The sequence below is a fragment of the Pyxicephalus adspersus genome, chromosome 2, assembly GCF_032062135.1.
Source record: "Pyxicephalus adspersus chromosome 2, UCB_Pads_2.0, whole genome shotgun sequence".
Lineage (NCBI taxonomy): Eukaryota > Metazoa > Chordata > Amphibia > Anura > Pyxicephalidae > Pyxicephalus > Pyxicephalus adspersus.
Genome location: NC_092859.1, coordinates 59,870,158 through 59,882,420, shown reverse-complemented (window position 1 = coordinate 59,882,420; position 12,263 = coordinate 59,870,158). Strand labels below are relative to the sequence as shown.

General features: G+C 40.9%; 1 protein-coding gene across 1 annotated transcript in view; it reads left to right on the top strand.

The window, feature by feature from the left end:
* PDLIM4 (PDZ and LIM domain 4) overlaps window positions 1-12,263 on the top strand; it is a 181,194-nt gene that overhangs the window by 150,383 nt on the left and 18,548 nt on the right. The window contains exon 5 of the mRNA XM_072400844.1: window positions 4,150-4,307. Coding sequence (XP_072256945.1) covers window positions 4,150-4,307 — 158 coding nt within the window. The remainder of the gene's footprint in view (window positions 1-4,149; window positions 4,308-12,263) is intronic.

The following is a 12,263-nucleotide window of genomic DNA, read 5'->3' as shown; positions in this document are numbered from 1 at the left end:
CCTCCCCATTTTCTTTAGGATAAATGGATCTTTACCTACTTGGTAAGTAGGGGGCTAACTACTTCGATTTGAATCTAAAATCTCCTCTTTAACACTGATTATTATTTTTTGAAACCCCTAACTAGTTTTCATTTATATTCAGACTAGGTTCTCACTAAACCCCTATTTAGGGTATATGAAACAAAAACCATATATATAAATATTAAAACTGGACTTAATCTACTAGGAAAACATTCAAAAAATCTTTTTGCTTTGGGCTTGGACATATCAAACTGGTAGGTACCCTAAATACTATTTGTAACATCCATACTTTTATCTATATTTTTATTATTTTTTATTTTAACTTCATGGGTTCTATATTTCATTACTTACCCTACATTATATACCACAAAATTGTTTTTTTCACTAGCATGCAGCTTGAATACTGCTTCTTTTACCTCCCTACCTAGACTGCACTCCAACTAAACATGATTAAACTATTGCCCTTGTTGTTAATTTGATTAAAATCACATCAATATGTTGTTTTTTTAAACATCAGATATGAAAGTTTAAAATGAGATGTTGATTGTTCAATTGAAGGTTCACCGTAGCTAACTGTGGAATTATTAAATTCTAGACATCCATATAAAAGAAGGATTAATATGGTATTTTACAAACTAGATCGCTAACAAAACTATATTATCTAATAATCTTTGACAATATATATGCTATATGTTTATATCTTGTATTTGTACAATATAGAAATCATACAACCTCTGAAAATATATACCCCTGAAGAAGCCTATAACAGGCGAAACGCATTGGGAATCATGCGACCATAACAGGTCCCCTTCTTACCTTGTTTTCAATCTTTATATGTACTTTGTATGACATTGGAAGGAGTCTTATGTCTAGAATAAAGTTTCCAAACCCTGTGACAATAACAAGCATTTTGGATACTGAGTTTAAAATAAATAATATGTACCTTTGATCTATGTACTAATTGTAATTTGAAAAATACACACTTGATTTATTTTTGCACAAAAACCTCCTGAGCCTGAAACCTTTTTCTTTCCCCTTCTTTCCCTTATACTTATACTATACAATGAGCTCTAAATAATCAACAAAGAGGTTGGCTCAACACAACCTTTATGAAACAAAGACAAGAACCAACATCAAAAACGAATTAACCTCTAAATTCACATTGACCGCACATTGACCTTGTTTATAACAATATATGTGCAATCCCCTGCCACCAACCTCTGCATTTATTTAATAATTATTGTAAGATCCACTGGAAGACCACACAGAAGTTAGTGCAGTTTTCTGTGTTTTTTCATAGATTAGAGACTAATAGAGCAGAAAGCCAGGTTAAGGGCATAGAAGTATTGCCGTAATGCTAGTCAGACAGTCTCACAGTGTTAAAATACAAAAAACAAAATACAATGTAATCCTACATGGCAGGATTACTTTTACAGAGAAAACTGTCATCTTGATTTATCCCCAGAGCCACTACTGCAGAACTTCTCTCCAATTTTTGATGTTTATGGGCCCAGCCATTTTGTACATAAATCTTTCGTCAGAAAAAAAGCTGTTTATTACAGATTTATTACAGATATTGTGCCTGGTTTATTAAAGCTTGACAAGGCTGGAGAGGATACACTTTAATCAGTGAAGCTGGGTGATACAGCAAACCTGAAATGGATCTGGTCCAGGATTCAAAACATTTGCTAGCAAATTACTGAAGAAATTAATTCTAGGTTTGCTGGATCACCCAGCTTCACTTATGAAAGTGTATCCTACCCAGCTTTGGAGAGCTTAAATAAAGACTTATTCCCTCCACAAAATACATTTTCCTAATTCTAATTGTAGCAATGCTTAAACCTCACTGTTTGAAGACATTTAGAAATAAATAAAAAGATGTATTACATTTGGGAAATCAAATTTTCAAAGATTCACCTTAACTGAACTAGAAACATGCCAATATAACAGAACAGAGAAAAATTTGTCTTAGATTCTAAGAGAAACAAATACGCTAACTAGATATACAAATCATCCCTTTATCCCAGTCACATTGGTCATCTTTCAATGATGTTATAAAAAAAATGTGATCTCAGACAGAGCCTTCTTCCTTATATCAATATATGACAACCTAGATCTTATGTTCTTTAAAAATTTCTTGGAAACACACATTCAGTACACATGGAAATTTATGGTAACCCTCAGAAAGAATGCATAAATCGAGCCTGGTCACTTTATTACCAGTTTAAAAAAGAAAAGGAATATCAAAATTTAATTATTACTCTTTTAAAAACAAAACAGGTTAAACATGGTTTTCAAGTCCAAAACAAGGAACAGGGAAAAAGTTCAGTATATATAAAAATGTTATTATCAAGTTTCCTCCAATGTCCATTAGATAAAAACAACTTAATACAATTTTCTTACCACTGTTCATATTTGTAAATATAAAATCAAATAAATGCTGTACACATAGAACAGATACATATTTATATATGACTATATGTTTGGATGTATACGTAAGAAAATTACGATAAAGGAAGTTAAACAGCACAGACAGAGGAGAGTTGGTTGGCATGAATTCAAATACCTATGGGGTTTTCTGGATACCAGTAGGCCTATTCTAAAAGATTTCATTTCGATGGTTTTTTCCATCAATATAATTATCAATGTATAGGTAGTCCTCGGGTTACATACAAGATAGGGACACCCAACCTACTCCCCCTCCTTCCTTTCCTCCAGGACTAGCTTTTAACCCTTTCCAACCAACCCCCACCCCTTGCTTCGTGTCTGTCCGTGCCCCCTGTCATGTTGCCTTCCGCATAATTCTTTGCTACAGGCTCTCTTTAACTTCTGGAGCAAGCTGTGCTTTGATATGCAAAAAGAAACAACTGCAGAGTTTGTCTTGGTCGTTAAAGAATTTCAAGTTTCTCCCCCATATTAAGCTTCTGTCCTGCACACGAACAAGCAGGGAAGCCCAGTTCGTATCTAGAAGTCGTCCATATGTTGGATGTCCTTAACTCAGAGACTAGCTGTACAAATTGATCCGTTGCAATTAACTATGAGTATTCAATGTATTGTTCACATGTTTAGTTATAAGAAAAGTATTACCATAGATTTTACTCTTATATCTAAATAGTTTTTGGCTGTTTAATCTAATTTTTTCCTAACTATTGTATATTGTGATGAACTGGGAACAATCAAATATGAGCACAGTACAATAGAGTTGTTAACCAACTGAAAAAACACCCAATACTAGGATTGCACTGCATAAGGCCACAGACTCTGTGGCCTTATGGGCTGTGGAGAAAGTATTTCCTAAAATTCACATCCAAAGCCTCAAAGTTGTTCAAGTTGTTCACTCCCACAGTTCCTACTTGATGTTTACACCAGGTAGCAGAAAGCTGGAGAGCTTACAATTCATTACTAGAAAAGGGATAGATAGGAGGTAGCTAAGAAATAGACTTTATGATAAAATGCTTTTGCTGGGAACTTTCAGGATAGTTTTTTTCACAGTTCCTAGATCTACAGAGGTTAGCAAGGATTTCTAAGAGGAATTTTAATGTTATATTTAGTACTTGTTAAGAACATGTGGATGTTCACAGCTTTGCCAAAGATTTATGTTCATTATTAGCCCACTGTTTTCTTGGTGTCATTGATGTGTGGATACAGGAAACTGAAGTGTGTAGACAGTTCAATGGCTTAGGTAACAGTGGGTTTATGTTTTTAGAACTTTGTGTCTTGAAAGTTTCCTTTAAAATGTATTATTGATTTTAACCAAGTTCCCTTTTATAAGTAAACATATAAGCCAAATATTTTTATTTTCTAACATGGTGGTGAGGTCCCAGAACTTTGAAAAACCTAAACTTATATTATAAACATGTCATAACTTGAAAATATAAATAGGGTTAGTTTACCCAAAGCTGATATTTTGAGGATTTTTTTACTAAAAAGAATAATCCACCTGTTGTTGCAAAGTATTTTTTTCCTAATTGCGTGGACAATGCAGCAAATTCTTTTGTGGGCAATGCAGCAAAAAAAGTGGAAACATATTACTGTGGGTGGTAACCGTTAGAGACATGACTTTATAAATTAATAATACTTGGTATGTTATTAGGAGATCAGTGCAAATTTTTGTTTTTTATCTGATAGTTCTGACCCACTAAGGAACATTCCAAGGAGCCGAAATGGGATCGATGTTGAGTCAGATGTGTATAAAATGCTCCAGGAGTATGAGGTACCTGCATCAAAGCCCAAGCAATCTGGTTCATTCAAGTACCTACAAGACATGTTAGAGGCTGGGGAAAATGGTGAGAATAATATTTCATGTTTTAAAAATGTAACCTAATACAGTATAGTTTGTAAGTCATGTGCAGTCTTTGACATAATGGATGCTGAGATGAGCGGAGCCAGTGCAGTGAGGGAGAAAAAAAGGTTCTGAGCAATGTAAATTTTAACCACTTTCACACTCTTTGCATACATAGTAAACAGGTTTTTATTTACATTGGACTGAGTGTTTTGGACTTTTGGAGTATAAATATAAATGTAACAGAGGTTTCCTGTAGAAAGGCTTCTAATGCTATAAACTTTACCATAACTCAGAAATGTTCCAAATTACCACATGGTTATGGCAACTGTAAATACATCCTTGGCATAGCCCCACACTAAAACCCAACTTTTGAATGGGTGACCTGCCACACTGTTGCATATTTCTTGAAACTAGGTCCTGCGATTAGGGCTGCGCCCCCGTTCAGTTGACGCAGGATTACCTGGGGAACAGAGTAATTTCCCGGTCTTCACCAGAGGACCCCACAAGGGATGATGGGACAGTGACCCTAATGGCTACCAGACCGCTTTGCTGTGGTAGAACACCAGGTCGTGGCCCCCAGGCTCAGAGGGCTACGGTGTAGGAACATGGCAGGTAACAGGCCAAGGTTAGGGTAGGTGGCAGGCAAGGCAAGGTCAGGAAACAGGCCTAGGTCAGGACAGGCAGCGGACAAAGCACAGGTAACAGGCCAAGGTAAAACACAGGGAATCCAAGTGAGTAGCTGGCATAAAGGCAGGAATTGCACTACAGCCTGGAATCAGGGAGGTGTAAATAGGTGTAAATACAGCTAGCAGCCAATAGCAGGACAAGGTTGGAACCAGGAACTATTCTGCTCATTGGCTGCTCGCATTTCCTGAAATAGCCTTCAGCTGAGCACAGCCTCAGAGAAAGTGCAGGAGATGCTAAAAAAGGTACATCTTTTCACAGGTAAAGGGAAGCTAAGGATGCTGCAGGCTGCTGGACAGATGATCTGTGGACAGAGTGGTAACACCAGCTTTACTCACCCTCTGCTTTATTGGCTTTGTTTCCTGTCAAAGGAAATGCAAGGGTAGCTGGATCCCACAGTGCGCATGGGTCACAATCCAACAAATAGTGTAAATGGGGACATTTTGTTTTTAATGTGACCCTTTCAACACTGTCACAAAACCCACACTATCAAATTAGAGCAATGGTCGCCAACCTTTTGGACGTTACAGACCACTAAATTTACTCCAAATGGTGTATGCGCGGGGAACCATTTGTCACTCAAAGGGGATGAAACTTCCTTCTCCTCTTGCCGGGGCACCCACCCAGCGGAGTCAGAGGAAGGACCCCGCTGGTGGGTGCACCAACCAGATCCGCGAACCACCACAATTTTCTTGCGGACCACAGGTTGGGAACCGCTGAATTAAAGCAAATATACCTACATTTACAGTGGTCTTTGTCTTCAAATTGCCATTTTGTTTCCACCTGGCAACTGCAGTTATTCAACACTTTCATGTGGATTATTAAATACCGGCTCCTCCTGGGATATGTTGTGGGAGGAGCAGGCATGCACACACTTGGAAATTTTGAATACTTTCCATAGTTAGGGAACAGCAAAATGGAAGAATTTGAAGACCAGTCAGCCAATGAGCTAAAAGATAAAATACATGCCCTTTCACAGCTTGTGCTTAGTTTACAAGGGACCCTGTGGTGTAGTATTTCTATGTTCAGCCACTTTAAGGTATAGCACTTATGCTGTGGAGGGGCAGGCTGAGTTAACTGTAAATGTATCTTGTAGGAGAAAAGAACTACATACACAAATATCAAACATACTAGTGTGTTGACAGCCATTATGCCCACTTAGTGTTTATTTACCAGTTTGTTGACTTCATGTGTGGTAAAAAAAAATACAACATTGTTCTCTTTTTCACATTAATTTCCTAAACTCTTTTTGTTTTGTTTTTTACTTTTTACATGTTTGTTATAATGAAAAGTTCTGTTACTGTCACTTATGGCTTTTGGAAGAAATTACACTTTTTCTATGCTTTTAGGCAGTGTAAGACTAAGAACTGATTACAAAAGGTTTTGTTGGAGAGATACCTTCACTTTCTGTCTGGTAAAAAGTTTGTTCACGGAACAGCAGAAGTTAGAAAATCTCTCAAACGGGGAATTTCAGAACTTGTGTCAGCTTTTCATTGTTGCCTGTTTCCCACTACATTGTTTCCCTCATTACAATAAGTGGGAAAAAAACCCTACCAGAGCCTTGGATAACTACAAAAACTGACATTGTTGTGAACTATTTCCCATTCTATTTAAAAAACAAAACAAAAAAAAACCTTTGGAGTATAGGTACATCATATCGTATAATTGTATCTTCAAACAAAGTCAAGTTCCTTGGTTTCCCTCCCTCCTTCGACCTAAAGTACCTTATGAGGAAACTTTTGAATGAATGCAGTAAACTATAAAGCGGGTAGACAGGATTGTGTACCAGCAGAGCTAAAGCATATGGGGTGCCACGGATGTAAACAGAGTAGCAGTACAATTCTGTGAAGGGGTAACGTGGGTTACTAAAGGTCATGGGAGGAAGGCAAACAGGATACCTTCATTTTTAAAAATTCAGTTATTTGTTCAAGAAAATTATGCTTTTCTCCATTTTTCGAATCATACGACAATAGTATGAGCTAGCAAAAAGTTATGTGATATTTTATTATTTCATAACATAAAAAAATATTGTTTGGAACAAAACAGTAACAAAGCCAATATGAACAATGCATTTCAACAAAAAATGGCCTTTTAATAAACCCTGTGGGCCATGTTATTGTGTTAAAGATCATAGGTTGTGTACAGGGAGATCATTAAAAATTTTTAGGATTTCCAGTGGTTCTATGACGTGTAAGAATGACATACTAGTATATTTTTATCAATAAGCTTAATGTTTACGCTTTGTCATATTTTCAGCTGCTTCATAGAACTACAGGCGTGTCTTGCTAATTACCTCATTTCCTTGTGGGACTGAACAAATATTGGCAAAAATATGAAGGAAGTGCTGCATAGCTTGCTGTAATTATTATAAATAATCATAATAACTTCCTTGCCAACAGCAATTCTTCTACAAGCTATCTGCCAGTATCCAATATGAAACCCTGCTACTAATCAGACCAAAGCATTTTGAAAAAATGGTTTTGTGATGATATAGGGCGATCACCACAATTATGCAGTCTATGTTCCTTCAGAACAATGGACAAAAAAAGTGTGAGATGTTTCTGCAGCTTCCTTTATCCGTTTTAATGCCCAAGTGTAATGTATGTACAACACAGCAATAGATTGAGAAGCTAGTTCATGCCCAGATAGTATCTCACATGACCTTTATATCACATTGTGTTCTTGGAGACAAAACAAAGGCAAAAGGTCAGATATGTCAACATCTGAAAACATCATACAAAGTTCCTGTTGGGTTTATCACATTTTCTGTTTTCCAACATCCACTGTCTTAAGAGACCACTAAAATGACAGTGTTTTTCTTAAACATTTACCTCTCACACGCTTGGTTTTGTGCTTTTACTTTTGCATATTTTCTTATTTCTGATAATTAGTATGCATTAGACATCATTACACATTTCCTTGAGGCAGAATGCACTCTAAAAAGGCTGTGGTTAGCAATGAAGTCACTTAACATAATTTTATTCTCTTGCCGGCCTAACAGTTGATTCTTGTTGACAGTTGCTTCTGTGATGGTTTTGTCAACAAGAGGGTAATTTCATTTTACTAATTGAACCCTTGCCAGTGTTTATGCAAACTTGCATTTATCTTTACTTACTTTACTAGGCAATCAGAATTTTCTTACAGAAGACCTAAGTTGAGACTCCTATGCAAAGAAGAAAAAAATCTTTGCTTTCAACTGTAAGGTCTATTGTAGGTCAATAAAAATAAAAAAATAAAAAAAACTTTGTTGGGTCGCCCTAAAAGTATTGCCTAGTTCGCACTAATTTGTGGTGCTAAGAGATTTATGTGTTTAAATCACCTGGGAGTACTGAGCATGTAGGAATAAAATATGATGCTTTGCAGTCATTTCCTGAAGGTGGGGGAATGTGTTGCCTAACAGATGGTAAACAATTCCACAAAGGGTGGCAGAATACAATATGTCATTAACAAAGGAGGTTCACATGTGTCCTGCTTTCCAACCTAATGTGGGCACAGGGCAGCTTCCTACTGTGTTAGGCACAATCACATACTAATAATATTAAATATTACCATATTGCTTACTTTGACATTAACTGCACAACAAGTAATAAATGTGGGAATTAACTTATTAGCAAATTAGCAAATTTCTCAAAAATTCAATTCAGCTGGTTCGCCGAATTTTTCGAAAAGATTTGCTTCGATCCGAATTTATTCACGGCGAATCGTGTAAAAAAACAGCTATTTCCAACCTGCAGAGAGCCTTGATAGTGATGTAGAACACTGTGTCTTGCAGTAACATGCATAGGGAGTCTGCTGTGGTAGAGAAATAATACTGTGAGTCAGTATGACATGCAGATGACAGGCGTCGCTATTAGAATCACTGCACACTTCACTTATTTGGGCAGTCACAGGGCCAAAACTGACCAAATAACTCAGGTATGAACTCAGCCTTACAGGTCCATGTTAGCGTCAAGAAGAAGCGCACTCCTTTTACACCCTCATCAGCTAATTCCAAATAGATGTCTACAGAACCTGTTCTATTAACTGCTTATACAAGTAGAGCCCCCCAACAGAGTGGAGAAGGTGTCAGCAGTAAGTTTGTGTTGACGTCACTGATTTTTTTGCCCTTCCTCTGTTTGCCCTCAAAACAATAACCCACAAAAAACGTATCCTGTCTGTGGAGCATATGCCCTCACTCAGTTGGCATTTGCTCAATAATCCATCAGTATTGCTAATGCCAAAAAAAACAGGAGTGCATCCAAACCAGAGATGACACATGAATGAAATATTTGCATGTCTTCTGTGTTTTGTACCCACTCCTGCTTTTGGCTACCAAATCATAGGCCAATTCTGATAGGACCATACAGGCCTTACAGCTGCTACACAGACAGGATCCGTTGTGCGTCTCTTTTTCCTTCCTTCTGACAGATCAGAAGAAGGGTCAAAAAAATAGTGATGTCATCCAGGCCAAAAAGGAAAATTAGTGGCCCAGTCATGGAGTGGGGAGGGTGGGAGAACAGCTTGAGAAGTCCAAAGAGTGGCACAATGACATAGTGGTGAGTTGGAAGCAGCATGAGGAGACCACAGAGTGGCCCAATGACAGAGTCTGGAGGTGGCGGCAACATCAGGAGGAGGTTAACATGGCCATATGTAGAATATGTGGGCAGAAGGTGAAGCGTGGCCAGGGTGCCAATGTTGGTACCACGGCCCTGCGTCAACATATGCAGCGTCACAGTGTCACGCACTTCACTGTTGCAATTATTTGTGGTGAAAGGGAGGTGGTGTTGCGAGCGGTCAGGCTCCTGACCCAGAGACTGTTGAGGAGGACATCAGTGACGTGCAGACACTACTCGATGATAATGAAGCCGACCGCACTTGGGAGCCAGGTGGAGAAGGGGCTTCATCATCATCAGGAGAAGAGGGTGGCAGCTTGCCTGTGAGGCAGCGGCTGAGCCAGCAAGGTCGTAGCATGGCTGGGAGTCAGCAGGCTGGCAGCACTGGGAAGTCGGTGTAGGCCACCTGCTTCGCAGCAGCCTACCTACCCGGGAAGTAGTGGTACAGGGGTTCACGGAGGCAGCGGCGGTAGCAGTCAGTCAGTGTGGAGTGTTGGGGGGTAAATCAACTACTCGGCGGTGTGGCAGTTTTTTGTTAAGCCGCCAGATGTTGGCACCACAGCCCTGCGTCAACAATTGCAACGTCACCATAAAGTGGCCTAGGAGAACCGTGGCTCCAATGTGGTGGTCCAGCCTGCCGCACCAACCGCTGCATCACCCAGTGGCCCGCACCGGGTTTCAGGCACTCAAGGCTCCACCACCTCAGCCGAAGGGAGCTGTATGCCATTTCCATCTTCTGCTGGTCCAGATGCTCCTGCTCCTTCTACTCCTACTCAGTCATTCCGTCAGCAATCAATCACTGAAGCGATTGTCAAGAGACAACAGTATGTGTGCATTCATCCAACGGCGCAGAAGCTGAATGTGTTCCTGTCCAAGTTGCTGGTGCTGCAGTTCCTCCCTTTCCAAGTGGTGGACTCTGCACCTTTCAGAGAACTGATGGCTTGTGCCGAGCCGAGGTGGAGAGTCCCAAGCCGTCATTTCTTTGCCAAAAAGGCAGTACCAGCCCTGCACAGATATGTAGAACAGAAGGTGGGCCAGTCCTTGAGCCTGTCAGTGTCTGCTAAAGTGCACAGCAGCACTGGCGTGTGGAGCTGTAACTACGGTCAGGGACAATACATGTCCTTTACGGCCCACTGGGTGAATGTGGTTCCTGCACAGCCACACCGGCAACTTGGCCAGGTGACACCGCTTCCGCCTCCACGTTCTCACGCCACTGGTCCTGCGACAATGTCCGCCTCTGCCTCCTCATCCTCCACCGTGTCCTCAGCCACCACTGCAGGGACAATTCACAGTGCCCCTCCAGCATACCACATGTGCACCACATGTGTCACGCTGTTTTGCACCTGGTTTGCCTGGGTGAACAGAGTCACACAGGAAATGCTCAGTGTGATTCATCAAGAAATCGAATCCTGGCTTTCTCCGTGACAACTCAAAATCAGACCATGGTGACCGACAAAGGGAAGATCATGATGTTGGCGCTGCATCAAGGAAGGCTGAGCCATGAGCCCTGCATGGCACACATCTTCAATCTGGTTGTCAGGTGGTTCCTGAAGTCTTCCACCCATCTGCAAGACATCATAAAAATGGCCAGGAAACTTTGAATGCACTTGAGCCACTCGTACATTGCAAAGCACACCCTCCTTAAGCTGCAGCGGCAGAACGGCATCCCCCAACATAGGCTGATATGCAACGTTTCCACCCATTGGAATTCCACTCTCCATATGTTGGACCCTCGCTACCGGTCCAAAATGAGGGCCTTTTTTACACCCGCGGAGAGGGAGGACAAACTGAACTACTACAGAGACTACTCCTATGTAGTCAGTTGGCCGCTGCCTATCTGTGCCATCGTCCATCCTCTCGCAGGTCTGACTGTGGGGCCCTCTGCACTCATGTTCCACTGCCATGGCTGCTGGGGAGGGGCGGGGTGGCAGGAGAAGTACCAGCTCCATCAGCAGCAGCCTGAGTCTAGAGTCGCTGATGAGCAGTTTTCTTCACCCATATAGTAAAGAAACTACCCACCAGCTGCTAGACATAGAGCAGAACCTGAACCAGCAGGTGGTGGCATACTTGGAGTGCACCCTGCCAGCCGCCATTAAAGATCCGCTGGACTACTGGGCAGCCAAACTAGACTTGTGGCTGCAACTGGCCGAGTTTGCCCTGGAAAAGCTGTCCTGCCCGGCTAGTAGTGTGGCATCAGAGCGGGTGTTTAGTGCGGCGGGGGCCATAGTTACCCCAAGAAGAACTGGCCTGTCAGGATGAATCAGGAGTGGATAAGCAAGGATTTCCACCCACTAATGCCTGATGCATCTGATTAGATGATCCATGCTACCTCACCCAAACCTTGACAAAAGAGTTCAGTTTCTTCTGGCTACCTGCCTCAGCTACTACTCTGATGCTGCCACCCGCCTGATGCCATACATTAGATGCCAAGTGCTCCTTCTTTCACCCACCTTTGTCAGCGGGTACTGGTATTGCCACCCACCACCCCACTCTGTCACCGGGTCACTTTGTGGTCTCCTGATGCTGCCATCGCCACACTATGTCACCTTGCCACTCTGATACAGACACTCTTGCCACTGATACTCAAATAGGCCACTAAATGCTTTCAACACAGATAACTGCAGAAGTGAAATGAGAATATATTTTTCTTTTTGTACTGAAATAGGCCACTAAACGCTTTC